General features: G+C 39.6%; 1 protein-coding gene across 1 annotated transcript in view; it reads right to left on the bottom strand.

The window, feature by feature from the left end:
* Positions 1-14,219, bottom strand: part of ADGRG4 (adhesion G protein-coupled receptor G4) — a 108,068-nt gene that overhangs the window by 12,925 nt on the left and 80,924 nt on the right. Inside the window, exons 14-18 of the mRNA XM_021932722.2 lie at positions 11,011-11,130; positions 9,798-9,843; positions 7,840-7,943; positions 5,130-5,251; positions 3,013-3,281 (exon numbers count right to left, since the gene is read on the bottom strand). Coding sequence (XP_021788414.2) covers positions 3,013-3,281; positions 5,130-5,251; positions 7,840-7,943; positions 9,798-9,843; positions 11,011-11,130 — 661 coding nt within the window. The remainder of the gene's footprint in view (positions 1-3,012; positions 3,282-5,129; positions 5,252-7,839; positions 7,944-9,797; positions 9,844-11,010; positions 11,131-14,219) is intronic.

Here is a 14,219-nt window from a genome sequence, read left to right on the forward strand (position 1 = left end):
CAAAATACTATTGTTTGCAAAATGTTTGTGAATTCTTCCGAGTTAAACATTTCTAGGAGTTCTCCAATCTGCTAAACTAGACAGCATGCCAATGGCTCCAATACAACACCCACCAGTTATTAAAAATAGCTCAAGTGCCAAAAAATCAACTTGGCAAAAGAAGTATCTAGTTGATTGGAATGCAAGTTCGCATCAAGCATTTCTTCTTAGATGATAAGCCTCTAATTTTTACTCCCTTTCCACATCGCCCCTTCTTTCCCAATAGCTTTTTGTCTAGGTCACCTTAGGGGAAGGGCACAGGCAATCAGCTGCAGCCTTCAGTGCTTTTTTGACAGGGAAACTGTTTCCACACTCATTACTAGTTTGACATTTTGACTAGATCGACCAGTTAACAACCACTCAATTCAGTCAGACTATAATAAAGCAATCAGTTCAGTCGAAATGGTCAAACGTGAGGAGAGTATAGACACAGGGTTTAAAAATCCAATTTCATGTACATTTGCAAAACTTAAATGATTTCTTTATCTCTCAATTGCATTTCTCCTAGACTAAGAGCATACACCTACATACATTTTAGGGGTTTTGTTACATGCTTTCCAAAGCTGTTCCAAAGCCCAGGATGCCAAGTATCTTGAAAAATCCTCCACTGTCCCATTCTGTGATAAACAGGATAGTCCCTTCAAATCTGTAGAGCCCACCCCAAGCACAGCACCTAGAATGCTGCAGATGTTTTTAAAAATACCCCCGAAGGCTGGAAGGGAGAGACAGAGGAAGGCCTCATCTTTAGGATGGAAGTTGTGTGGCAGTCTTCAAGCTGTGTTTACATATTGAATTTTTTTTTTTTTAAAAAGATCCCTTCGGTTGTTATTTTAAAAATATAAACAAATCTACTGTCTTGGACAGGGATTCATTAGGTTGGTGCAAAAGTAATTGTGGTTTTTGTCATTAAAATAAACCTTTCCAACAGGTTGCTTTGGCATTCATAAGGCAGAACTCCAAACATAAACAGATGTTAATATCTATTTTCCTTACAGTTGATTGCTTTTGTCTAATATTGAAATGCTCCAAAACTCCCTGTAGTGGGACAGCTCAGCTGTGGCTTCCTGGTGACCTTGCATGTATGCACATAGACCACGCAGGTAAAGGCTTATCTGAATTTGGGCGGTGTGCCCTGCGGACCTCCACAAATTCAAGAAGATGGGAGGCCTGTGGGGAGGTGCTCCAAGGCCATCTCCTATTCACCTCCCTGTCTCCTCCAGGAGGCTGTCAGGAGACAGCTTCTCATCATCTCCCAGGGCTCTGCAGAGGTGTGGGCCTTTGTACCCTGCCCCCTCAGAATAGGGCAGCAGAATAGGAAACAGCATCACTTCCATTTAAAACCAGCTCCTCAGCCACCGGGAATCCTACAAGTCATGTGACAGTCATCCATTCTCTTTGTTTTGGTGTCGTTCTTTTTAGTGTGGGGGACAAGAACATGAAAGCTGGCACTTTTAGGTACCCTTCCTTTCACAGTTTATGTAAGTAGTAAACTGAACCTAATAGTGGCTTATTGTATCTTTCTTTACTGATTGAGCCAGTCAGACTTCTCAGCTTGTGTGTGTAACTAAAGTTTTCCTGCTTCCAAGTACCAAACTTTAGCCTTTCCTGCCTCTCCTTGTAACCCAAGAAATGTATATGAAATTAGAAGATCAAAGAGATAAGAAGTGAGTCCTGGAGGAAGGGCTTAAAAAAGAAGCTGGGAATGAGTGACGATCAGGCAGAAGTAAAGCCAGGATGGAGTGACATTTACAGCCTTTTCACAGTTGGCCATATCATCTGCTTTTTGGATTATTCATGAAGGCTCTCCCACATTTTTCAATCCTGTGATTGAATCAAGATGAGGGACACAAGGCTCTAAGGGGAGTGTATCGACTGCTTTTGGCTCTGTGTTTCTGATGGATTCCAAAGTGTACTAAAACAAGCTTTTAGATTATGATCTGTTCAGTATTTGCCTGTCTCTGCTCCCCACATTAGCATAGATAATAGCACTGACTGTGTATCCAGTGAAAGCATGTACTATGTTAATGAACTCATTAAAGGGATGAGTAGCTAATTAGGAGGGTATTGTCTTCACAAAGGCAGTGGAAGATAAAATCTGTGTTCCTATGTACCCTAGGTATGCTACTTAATGTATATCTCCTACGCATCTAACACATTGTCTGAACCCAAAATCTGCCTTGAATACACAAGAGAGAGAGGAAAGGAGCTGAGCTGACCATGACAGTTAGAAATGCAGGAAACAAGCCAATGAAATGACATTTGTGTTCAGAAAGATCTATGCTGAGGACCATTCCTGGCTTCTTCCAAGGCCAGCAGTGATCATCACAGTCATGAGGTGTGATGAGAATCAGGTTCTGGCTGACCCAGCACTCTTTCACCCATTTCAAGTCTTTTCCCTGTTCCTTAAACAATATGGCAAGACCATAGAGGTTAGAAGTCCAAACTATGGAGACAAACTCCCTGGCTCAAATCCCAGCTCTCTTGCTTACTAACTGTGTGAGTTTTGGCAAATTACCTAATTTTTCTGTGCCTCAGTCTCCTCGTCTATTAAATAGGAATAATGATGGAATCTATCCCATAGAGATATTATGAGGATTAAATGCATATGTAAAGCACTTAGAATAGCATCTGGCACATGTAAGTGCTACCTAAGTGTTAGCTGTTTTATCAGTATTTGTTGTGACTGTAACTTCTGCAAAGGAAGAGATAAAATCTATTCACTACTGTAGAGCCAGCACTTAGCACAACATACAATAAGTAAGTGCTCAATAAATATTTGTGCACCAACTCCTCGCCATAAAGGTTAAAAATTGAATTAATAGAGCAATACAGGCAGAAAAAAAGATGCATGCCCAAACACCAGCAAGGCCATCCTTAATTTTTTACCTGTGATATTAACAGAATCTAACAGAGCTAGAATTAGAAAGACAAACTTAAGACATAAATATCAAAAACAATGGCAGATATACTTACCCCAACCAACTAGACAAAATTTAAGTATATAATTTGGAATATATATGTTGAAGACTTTGACTAGAGCCAAATACATGTGGACTGCCTCCAGGCCCATCCAAGTAAAAGAAACAAGCAGGAAGTAATGAAGTGCCACTGCAGCTGTGATACAAACTCCCGCCTTCTGAAATGATGACAACCAAGAATTGACCAGAAATACCAGGTTTAGCATCAGTAGTGCTATGCACAGGTTGATCAGAATTTTGGCAGGATAATCTTTTCGAAGTTTGCTGAAAGAGAAAGTACAAGGTTAAGTTAGGTAAAGTCTGTTTTTTTTTTTTAAATTAAACATTGCCACATCTTATCTACATAATAAGTGAAAGAATAAAAGAATTACTCATCTTTGCTTATACTTTGAAGTCCCCCATTCTCTTTCCAGGTAGAGTCAAAGTATAATAAACATAGTGACCTTAACTAACAGAAATAATAATAGCCTCTCTCAACTACACACTTGAGAGAGGCTATTATTTTTCTTTTTATCTTTTAGAAAGAAAGAAGGAGTTTCCTAGGTATTATGATTCTATCACCACTGCTTCAGCAGGCTGGAGCTACATATTACCAAATAGCAGGATGACTATGGAAACCATTCCAAGTAGAGCTACTTGGATAGTTCTAAAGATCCCAACATATGGCCTCATGGAAATATGGCCTTAAGTTTTATTAAGTGATTGCAACTGTACTTTGCAGAAACTCACCCAATATTTTTCAGAATAAAAAATATGTATTACCCCCTTTGATTATTTTACACTCTTATTAATTATTTATTGATTTAAATTTTGCTGTTTTCATTTAGTGTGAATTTTTTTCCTGAGGTTATAGTGAAGTGCACAAGTGTTAACTATATAACTTGATGGATCTTTACATATGTATATACCTGTGGAACTTCGACACAGATCAAGAGGCAGAATATTTTCAACATCTTAGAAAGCTCTTTCATGCTTCTCCCATTCAATATCACCCACCACAGGTAACCAATACTCTCACTTCTATCCCCATAGATTTCACCTGCGTTTGGAACTTTTTGTAAATGGAACCACACAGTATGTTGTCTTATTTTTCTGGCTTCCTTTGCTCAATTCTGTGTCTCTGAAATTTAGATATTATGTTGTATTGTATAGAAGTAATTCATTTCTTACTGCTGTGTAGCATTCCATTTTACAAATATATCACAATTTATTCATCCAATCAACTGTTAATGTAAATTGGGGTTGTTTCTAATTTGAAGCTACTGTGACTGAAGCTGCTATAAATATTCTTGTACATATCTTTCAGTGGACATATGTACTCATTTGTCTTGAGTATATATCTAAGAGCGAAATTTCTGGGTCAACAGCGAGATGTATATTTATATTTAACAGGTATTGCCAAAGAATTTTCCAAAGTGTCTGATCCATTTTACATTCCCACTAGCAAATGTACGAGTTCCAGTTGTTCAACATGCTTGTTGACACTTGCTATTGTCCTTATTTTTAATTTTAGCCATTCTGGTGGGTGCAGAGAAGTATATAACTGTGGTTGTAATTAGGATTTCTCTGATGAGTAATGATGTAAAGAACTTTGTCATATGCTTATTGGCGCCATCTGGTAAAGGTTAGGCTTAGGCACGGATATTCTCTTTTGTGAGGTGCCTGTTCAAGTCTTTTGTCCATCTATAAACTTTATTGTCTTTTGCTTTTTGATTTGTGAGAGTTATTTACACATTCTGCATACACGTCTTTTATCTGATATATGCATTGTGATTATCTTCTATGTAAGGTTTGCCTTTCACTATCTGAATTGTGTCTTTTGATTAAAGAAGTTCTTAATAAAGTCTATTTTATCAAATTTTCTTTCAGGGTTGGTGTTCTTATATCCTACAGAGAAATATTTTCCTATCCCAACTCTCTTGTTTTACAAAAATCCAATTAAAATATTTTTAGAGGAGCCTTGATGTTTTGTTTTTAACCTGTCCACTTCATAATCTAATGGATCCAACTTCTTCCTATTGTGATGTGTTCATGAAATTAACAAAGTTACAATGGTAATAGCATCCATCAAACCAAATTAAACGTACTCAGAGCAAGGCTGTATCAACTTACTGAAAAGCTATGTATGTCACCACTGCAACACCCAGGAAAATGGAGGAGATTCCACATCCGGTGTATGTTATAAGCGCTAATATCTGTTCATTCACTGTATCCACTGTAGATCTGGATAAATCCTAAGGAACACAATGTGTTGTGTTTTACACATTCACCAGAGCAAGTTTATGGCAAAATGCTTCCAGTGTTCACTAACGGTAAGTTCCCAGGATGTATAACATTTCTGCCATAGCTCTTCTAAAACCAGATTATGTGAATGGATATATGATAAGACCTAATATTATTTGTTGAGTATGCCTAGTTCAACTGACTGTGTACAGAGCATGGGGAGCCATCAATAGCATTGGAAGAGCATTTAGTCCTTGGCTTCATCATCATTAACATGTTCTACATTTAAAATATAACGAAACTAATAGATGTGAATTTGGGATGCAAAGTGAATAATTATCTGAACTAAGCATCTCAAAACACTACACAGAACAGAAAAAAAAAAAAAAAGATCCTTTTCCTTAGACCTTAAATAGCTTTCACAAAATTAACAAATAAAATGGACCTTAGAGACCACAAAGTTCAGTAATTTATTAATTAAGTACCATTAAAGATCTGAAATGACATGCAAAATTATTTGAATATATGTGTGCACTGGTCTAAGAAGAAGGTCCAAAGCTTTCATCAGATGATTAGAGATTCATGACTCATAAAAGGTTAAGAAGCAGTATTTACTTTGGTAGTCCTCAACCAGGAGTGATTTTACTCCTCTCCCAGGGACATTTTGCGGTATCTGGAGGCATTTTTGGTTGTCACAACTGGGGAGGGTGCTACTGGCATCTAGTGGGGAAAGACCAGGGATGCTGCTAAACATCTCACAAAGCACAGAACAACTCCCCACGACAAAGAATTATTTGGGGCCCAGCGGGGTGGTTCACGCCTGTAATCTCAGCACCTTGGAAGGATGAGGTGGATGGATCATGAGGTCAGGAGATCGAGACCATCCTGGCCAAAATGGTGAAACCCCGTCTCTACTAAAAAAAATACAAAAATTAGTTGGGTGTGGTGGCAGGCACCTGTAATCCCAGCTACTGGGGAGGCTGAGGCAGGAGAATCGCTTGAACCCAGGAGGCAGAGGTTGCAGTGACCCGAGATTGTGCCACTGCACTCCAGCCTGGTGACAGAGCAAGACTCTGTCAAAAAAAGAAAGAAAAGAAAGAAAGAAAAGAAAAAGAACTATTTGGCCAGAATATCAATAGTGCCAAGATTGAGAAACCCTGGTGTACTCCAGTCATTCACATTTCAGAAGAAAAATCTAAGATCCAAAAGAGGGAAACAACCTGACCAAGATCACATAGCTAGTTACAGACAGAGCTGGAACAAGAACCCTGGTCTCTCTCTCTCTCTCTGGTTTTTTTTTTTTTTTTTTTTTTTTGAGACAGGGTCTCACTCTGTTGCCCAGACTGGAGTGCAGTGGCCTGATCATGGCCCACTGCAGCCTCAACCTCCCTGGACTCAGGTGATTCTTCCCACCTCAGCCTCCCGAGTACCTTGGACTACAGACACATGCCATCATGCCCGGCTACTTTTTTTATTTTTATTTTTTGTAGAGACAGGATTTTGCCATGTTGCCCAGGCTGGCCTTGAAATCCTGGGCCCAAGCAATCCATTCACCTCAGCCCCCAAAGTGCTGGGATTACAGGTGTGAGCCATGATGCCCAGCCAACCCCAGTCTTTTGACTCCCACTGTAGTGTTCCAGCCAATTTGGAGGGAGTTGAACAAAATTATTACAATTCAACAAGTATCAATTGAGTACCACTTACTTGTTGAATAGATATGGTTTAAAAATAAATATAAAACAGACCCACAGCCCTCAAAAAGCTAACCATTCTTTGTGGGAACAAGTAACATATGACACATTCAGATAACAGTATATAATAAAGTCACCTAAGAAATCCAGGAAAGTATTCTGATGTGGGTAGAGAAGAAGGAATACATTTGATAGTCCTTTGGAAGAAAAACTCAACAAATACCTATGATCCTTCTTACATTTAAATATTTTAATGACCAGACCCTTTAATCCAGCAATTCTACTTCCGTCAACTTATCCTGCAAAAATACTTACACCAGTGTTCGAGGACACATAAGTAAGAATGTGTATTACAGAAATGTTTGTAATGAGAAAAACAGCAACAGCTATAATGTCCACCAGTCAGGAATTAGTTAAATTTATTGTGTTAAACCCAAACAATGGTATACTATAAAGGTATTTTAAAAATTGAAGTATAATAGATAGATACACATTTGCCTGAAAGTTGTGCAATATATGTTGTTAAGTGAAAAAAGCAATTGGTAAAAACAGTATGAATAATTTGATGCCATGTTTATAAAACAAAGCAAAAACATACATTAATATATACACAGGAAAAAAACCTAAATTAATATACACGTTAGACTGTTAAAGGTGGTGATCACTTGGGAGGGAGGCTACAGGGACCTTTTCTGTACTGTTTGAAATTTGAGAAGCAAGCATTAATTTCATAAGGAGAAAAAATAAATAAATATTTGTCTCAATCTGCTCTACTTTGGATGAACAAATTGGAGGGGGGCTTTTCTTTTCCAAATGCATACCATTTTTAAATAACAATTCACACATATATTACTGGTCTAATAAAAATTCTCAAACTTCCATCAAGGAGTGACTAAGAGACAACTCACCATTAAGACTCCAAAATGGGTGAGATGGTCACACTGACAGATTGTGTAATTTACGTTTGTTTCCTTTACTTTACAGCCTGATGAATTCCATCCACCCAGCCCATCTGTAGGAGACAGAAGGAAATTTCAAAGCAATTTTGTTTTTCTCAGAAATGTTTAACTTTTCATTATATGCACTATTTAAACGTATGTTATAATTAGTATTATTTGCTAAGACAGCAAGATTAGGGGTATAATTGAACACTGAAATTAAATTAAGTCTAATAGACTAAACTGACTTTTTGGGGACTTCGTAAATGGCATAACTTCTTCAGCTCTCACTTTTCCAGTTCTTGTACCATACCTCTATAAATTAGGACAGACTCTAACCATGAACAAAAGTCCTGCCACCACACTACAGTGATAAAGACTTTTTTTAAAAGTGGCCAATAAATAGGAAGCAGGCAGATCTGGAATCTTTTTAAGGACATGGACATATGGAATATAGGCTGGCACTTGAGCTTACTCAGAGGGACTGGAATAGACATCTGAAAACCCAGCTGAACCCGCAATTCAAAGGGTCTCAAGTGCTTTGAACCAAAGTCAGATCATGGTCTAGAACTCTGCAGGGCCAATTAGAGCCTCTGCTCTACTGGACACCTGGCTAGTTTCTTCTGAGCACACTCAGAGTTTAGAACTAACACTTATACTTCCATAACCTGTAGATCTCAGGTACTAGACCGGATTGAGAGTAGAACTACACGAGTGGCACTAGACCAAAGGGGTTATCCCAGGGCAGGCAGCTAAGTGTGGTCAACATTTGTCCATCTGGGATAATGCCAAAGGTTCCAGAGGTTCTAGATGCATGGGACAGAGGTGCAGGGGCAAAGGGTGACCTGAGATTAGCCCAGTAATTTGCATTAATGAACACAGAGATCAACTTATTGAGGTTGTAGGGGACAAAGCTCATCACTTTATAGGAGTTTTATCCTGAGAGACTTGGAAGGAATCAGGAAAGGGCAGGCAGTGTTATTTTTGTCTGTCAGAAAGAAGTAGTATTCTTATACCCTAGGGAGCCAAATGGGAAGAGAATTTCCATTTTGTCCCAGAATTCCAAGGATAGTGAAAAAGGGAAAGGTCCTAGGCAGAGTTTCCACAGGCAGAAGGACTCCTCACTTAGCCACTCCTGGCGTTCTTAGGGAAATTGATTCTGTTTGGAAATTGTCTGAGATTCGGTGATAACCCTGGATATTTCCAGTGAAGATGGCAGGCCTAAGAGCAAATCAGTCAGCAATGACCATTCACAGTCTCTTTTACAATCTGTCTCCAAAGACTCATGCTTATTCCAGCAATTAGGATCCTTAGAGACCAACCAAGAATTTTCATCTCCTCAATGAAAAGATAAAAAGACTGGGGCTCAGAGGGGGTAAATTGCTTACCCAAGGTCACACAGTCAGTCTAAAAGAGGTGAGGAGAAAAAAAAAAGGGAAGGAGGTTGTAGATCTCGCAAAACTCTGTGGGAAAGCCCACATAAAGAACCAGGTATTCCTTCCTCAACTTTCTTCAAACAACTCAAGGTTACTCTGCGCTGGGCCTTCCAAATTTCTTTCTTCCAACTTTGCTTACCCTCGAGTTGTGTGATTTTTCTGATTTCCCAAATAATTATCTTTGGGGCCTAAGATACTTATCATAAGCTCCTATACTCTTCAGGAAACTGCGGGTAAGGAGCAATTAGTTATTGGGCATGATTGGAGCGCTGTAGTCCCAGCACAAATTGAGAGATCTTACCTATCAAAAAGGAAAGTTGTCTTAATTCCCATGCCCTAATTTGATATAAAAATCATATCCTGTATCTTGGTCATTCAGAATGCTCTGTAGGGTCTGATAAGACAGTAGTCTGAGCACAACTCCTTCCCATTTAACTGCCAAGTGGGAAAATGGTCTGGGGCAAAGTCAAAGTTGCTAACAAAAATACTTACTATTATTCTCAAAATCCCAAAAGACACAGTGAACTTGACCATAATTCTGGAAAAAAGGAAATCAGAGGTAAACACCTTGCTTTGTGATATTTACCGTATAGTAACATATACACACAAGTGTTTTCTTCTCAATACGTTTTCCCATGGTAGACATGAACACACTCATATGCACACACATATACACATACACATTTGGGCCATTTGTGAATTGGCTGTTAGACTAACTCCATCTAACTCTGGATTTACAAGTGAGAAAACAGCATGTCACTGGATGGTGATCTGATATGTCCTTTAAAATATTTGGTAGTATTAAAAATTGCCATGCCCTTCTGGTACAAGGCTATGGATAGTCAATGCTGGGCTGATGTGTTCCTTCCGCAGCTTTGGAATTCGGGCCTCACTGCTGAGATCAAGCCTTATGAACACAAATTTGATCTGTTCCCTCATTAGGCCTACAGAACATTCCTAAGATCTCACCAGCTCCTATAGTCTTCAGGAAACTGCAGGCAAGGAGCAATTAGTTACGGGGGATAATTGAAGTGCTGTAGCCCAGACCAAATTCAGAGATCTTACCTATCTAACATGTTTCATTTGGTATTTGCTTCTTTAAATTTCCTCTCCCTCTCTTCCTTCTCTCCTTCCCTTCCAGAAGCAAGACCAGTGAAAAGTATGCTGAACCATATGGTCTTTTAGACTGGGAACGGAGAAATATATTGAGACTTCACACTGGCCATACATTAATGTCAAATAATGGAATAGTCATTCATACTTGTACTTAGGCTAAATTTGATTATTTAGTAATATATACCTTATTTTATGCCATACGACTATGCTTTTAGTTCTTTGGTGATAATTCATACACATTTTAATGTTCTTTATGGAAATTCAAGTAATACAAATATTCAATTATTTTGAGTGAAGTTGCTTGCCTCACTCAAAAATAAATGGAATCACATGTCATTTAGTGTGATGGGACATCCAAAAGATCCAGTCACTGCCCCACCAATCTGTCACAGTGCTAGAATGCCGATCACTTTAGGATAAGGCATTATTTCTAGAAGGTTCCAATTATAACACACCTTTGCTACCTGGAATAGGACATTCTTCATTAAGTGTTAGAATCACATCTGTTAATTAACAAATTACTTTTAACAGAAACATCGTGAAGCGTTCCTGAGGCCATTTGATTCAGAACTGAAAATGGATATATTACCTGGTTTCCTCCAATATGCTGCAGAGTGATAACCACTGGGTCAGCTAAGTTTTGAATAAACATATCTGAAATGCTGGCACTCACAACATATGTGGTTAATGCTTTAGTGACGTTTTTGGTCTGCAGATGAAACAAAAGAGGAGTTCAGGACCTAAATTTCTAATTACATATTAATAATCAATCTGGAATTTTGAAGTGCTACACATAACATTAGGTACAGAAATGTGGAAAATAAAATTGCAAGCTAAGGTCAAAGGTTATTCAGCTCATCTCCTGTCTTCACATAAGGTCTCCATTATACCAAGCTAGAAGAATTCATTAATCCATCTATCCATCCAAATGTCTATCTAGCATGCATTGGTTTTGCATCTGCTACTCAGTACTGCACTAGCAACAAAATGAAACTATTCTCTATTTTGATAACTTTCTGGACCTTGACATTTCACAACTTAACCCAGTTCTAACTCTCAACCATCCTTGCTTACTTTTAGGGAGCTCCTCTATAAGAAACCTAAATCTATCATGTGTAAGTTATAAACCACTTCTTGTTCTATTCTGACAGAGATGGAAGTAGGTTGATGAACACCCAGTTTGAAACAAATCTCAGAGGACAGTCATCGCCTTCTTAGGGGACTGTGAGCTCTGAGGGCAGAGCCCAGGCATTGTATAGCCTGGTGTTCCTCACATATCCTAGCACACAGCAGGTGTCTTGTGCCCACAGTGAGCCACTTATTATGTGCTTTTAATGCACATGCCATTTGCAGTCCTCACTGAAACCATATAAGCATTTTTCAGATAAACTGAGGCTTGGGTGGCTCAGTGCCTATATGGATAAAGGTCACAAGGCTAGTGAATGACAGGGCAGGGATGCTTAATAAATGTCGGTTTAAAGGCAACAAACTAGAATGTATCTGCTGAGAAGCAGGGCTTGCTAACTAACAGTGCCAAAGTACCCCAGGCCAAGGCTTCAGGATGCAAGCCATCTGAGAGGCTGCCTTTTCTGGGGCACAGGCACATGTGAAGAGGCCAGAGATAGGGCTGGTGATACCAGACAAGAGGGAGAGGAAGAAAAATCTCCGAGGACTTCCCCAAAAAAGCCTAGAGGACATGAACCCAGATGATATTCCTTGGAGACCCTGCTGGGCCACTTTCAGAAGATGCCAAGGTTTCATATTTCTGAAGAAACAGTGTGCAGTCCCTACTACCTACCCTACACACCTGAGCCCTGCAGCCTGGGTAGTTGCGAATTCAGCCTGGGGCTCCACTAAGACTCTACTTACTTCCTGTTTCTGACCTGTTCTGTTCATTCAAAGCCAGTCTGGGGCAACCTGATTTAGAGATGGCCAGCAGCAAGATATAATGGGAAGGGCCCTGCTGACATTCAAAAGGCCAAGTGCTAACCCTAGCTCCCTTGTTCCTCTTAAGCCTTATTACCCCTTCTTGGTCTGTTGGTGACACTAGGAAAGATGGCAGACTAGATGTTATTTAATGATCCTCCCAAGTTAGTCTAAGAGACACAGTTTTCTGTAGTGAAAAGGCCAAATGAGGAGACACATGCTATGACCCAAGGCTTAATTAGCCTTTTCTCTGGTCTCATTTCCCTTACTACAAAATGGTAGCCATGCCAGGAAAGGAACAGAGCCTTCCCATCCTTCCACCCTTTGCACTGTAGGCTCAAGTTTTATCTGGTATACCTCTGAACTTTTAGACAAGCTATTCCCTCTATCTGAAACTCTCTTCCCTCCTTCTCTTTGCCCTGTTTCATCTTTGAGCTCCTATTCAACTTCAGGACTCCGCTGAGACCTTTCGCTCACTGCACTTTCCTGATCTCCCAGATGAGTGGTAGATCTCCTCTTCTATGCACCCAGAGTCTCCGTGCCATATTGTAACCGTCTAGTGCCTGTCCCTCTCCTTGAGAATCACAGCTAGTGGAGGCGTGGAGGAGGAGACACATATTATCCAAGAGTGGTGCCTTATCAACAATTTCTGTGGACCAGGCATAGTGGCTCACACTTGTAATCCTAGCACTTTGGGAGGCAGAGACAGGAGGATGGCTTGAGGCCAGGTGTTTGAGACTAGCTTGGGCAACAAAGTGAGACCCTGTCTCTACAAAAAAAAAAAAACAAAACGAAAATTAGCCAGGCACGGTGGTAAGCACCTATATTCCCAGCTTCTTGGGAGGCTGAGTCAAGAGGATCACTTAAACCCAGGAGTTCGAGGTTGCAGTGAGCTGTGATTGCACCACTACACTCCAGCCTGGGTGGCAGAGCGAGATTCTGTCTTTAAAAGACACAAACAAACAAACAAACAAATGTCTAAAGTTATATGTCATAATGACTTAAGATTTTGATCAAAAAAATGTTAGAGGAAGTAGTGTGAAAGCAAGGCTGTGATACTCGGGGATTCAAGAAAAACAGAATTAAAGAGCAGCATCTTTTGTAAGTACTCATTCCCCAATAACCAGTGGCACAGATCCCAGCCTTGGGTCACCCCTTCAATGTTAGAACGTTTAGGTCTCTTTTCTCCTCCAGCAGACTGGAAGTTCCGTGAGGGCAGGCACTATGTCTCTTGCTCAGCATTGCATCCTCAGCATTCAGCACCATGTAAGACACACAGTAGGAATTAAATAAATATTTGCTGAATGAATAAATGATTGAGTGAATAAATGAATAAATTGTGGCACCTTCAGCAGATTCCTTCCCCTCTCTGAGTCTCAATGTCCTCAATATCCATTTTACTTTTACCAATGGTAAACTGAATAGATGGGATGATATGAGTTAGGAGGGCCCTTTCAGCACTGAATTTGACGGCAGGCTAGTTCTAATCCTTCTTCATCTGGTACTATGACGTTTGCAGGCTAATTTTGGCAAAGATCTTTAATCTTTTTCAGAAGAAAGTGTTAGTGAATAAAAATGACTTATTAAGTGTGAAATCTATGCAAAACAAGTTTATCTTTATTCTATGAGGCAAGCACAGCCCTCTGAAGAAAGGAGAGAAATTAAGACCAAAATAATGGCATCTCAGGTGACACAGAGAAATTGTAAGCCTTCCAAAAGAGTCAGAGTGTTATGGATCACATTTTTAATTTTTATTAAAATGTTTTGCCCACTAAATATTTTGCCCAGGAGGCAGGAAGGAGAGCAGAGGCTCACTTACTCCAAGCAGCCATCCTGGGTGGGATTTGAACTAAGCCCACAGGAACAAATAGA

The sequence above is a fragment of the Papio anubis genome, chromosome X, assembly GCF_008728515.1.
Source record: "Papio anubis isolate 15944 chromosome X, Panubis1.0, whole genome shotgun sequence".
Lineage (NCBI taxonomy): Eukaryota > Metazoa > Chordata > Mammalia > Primates > Cercopithecidae > Papio > Papio anubis.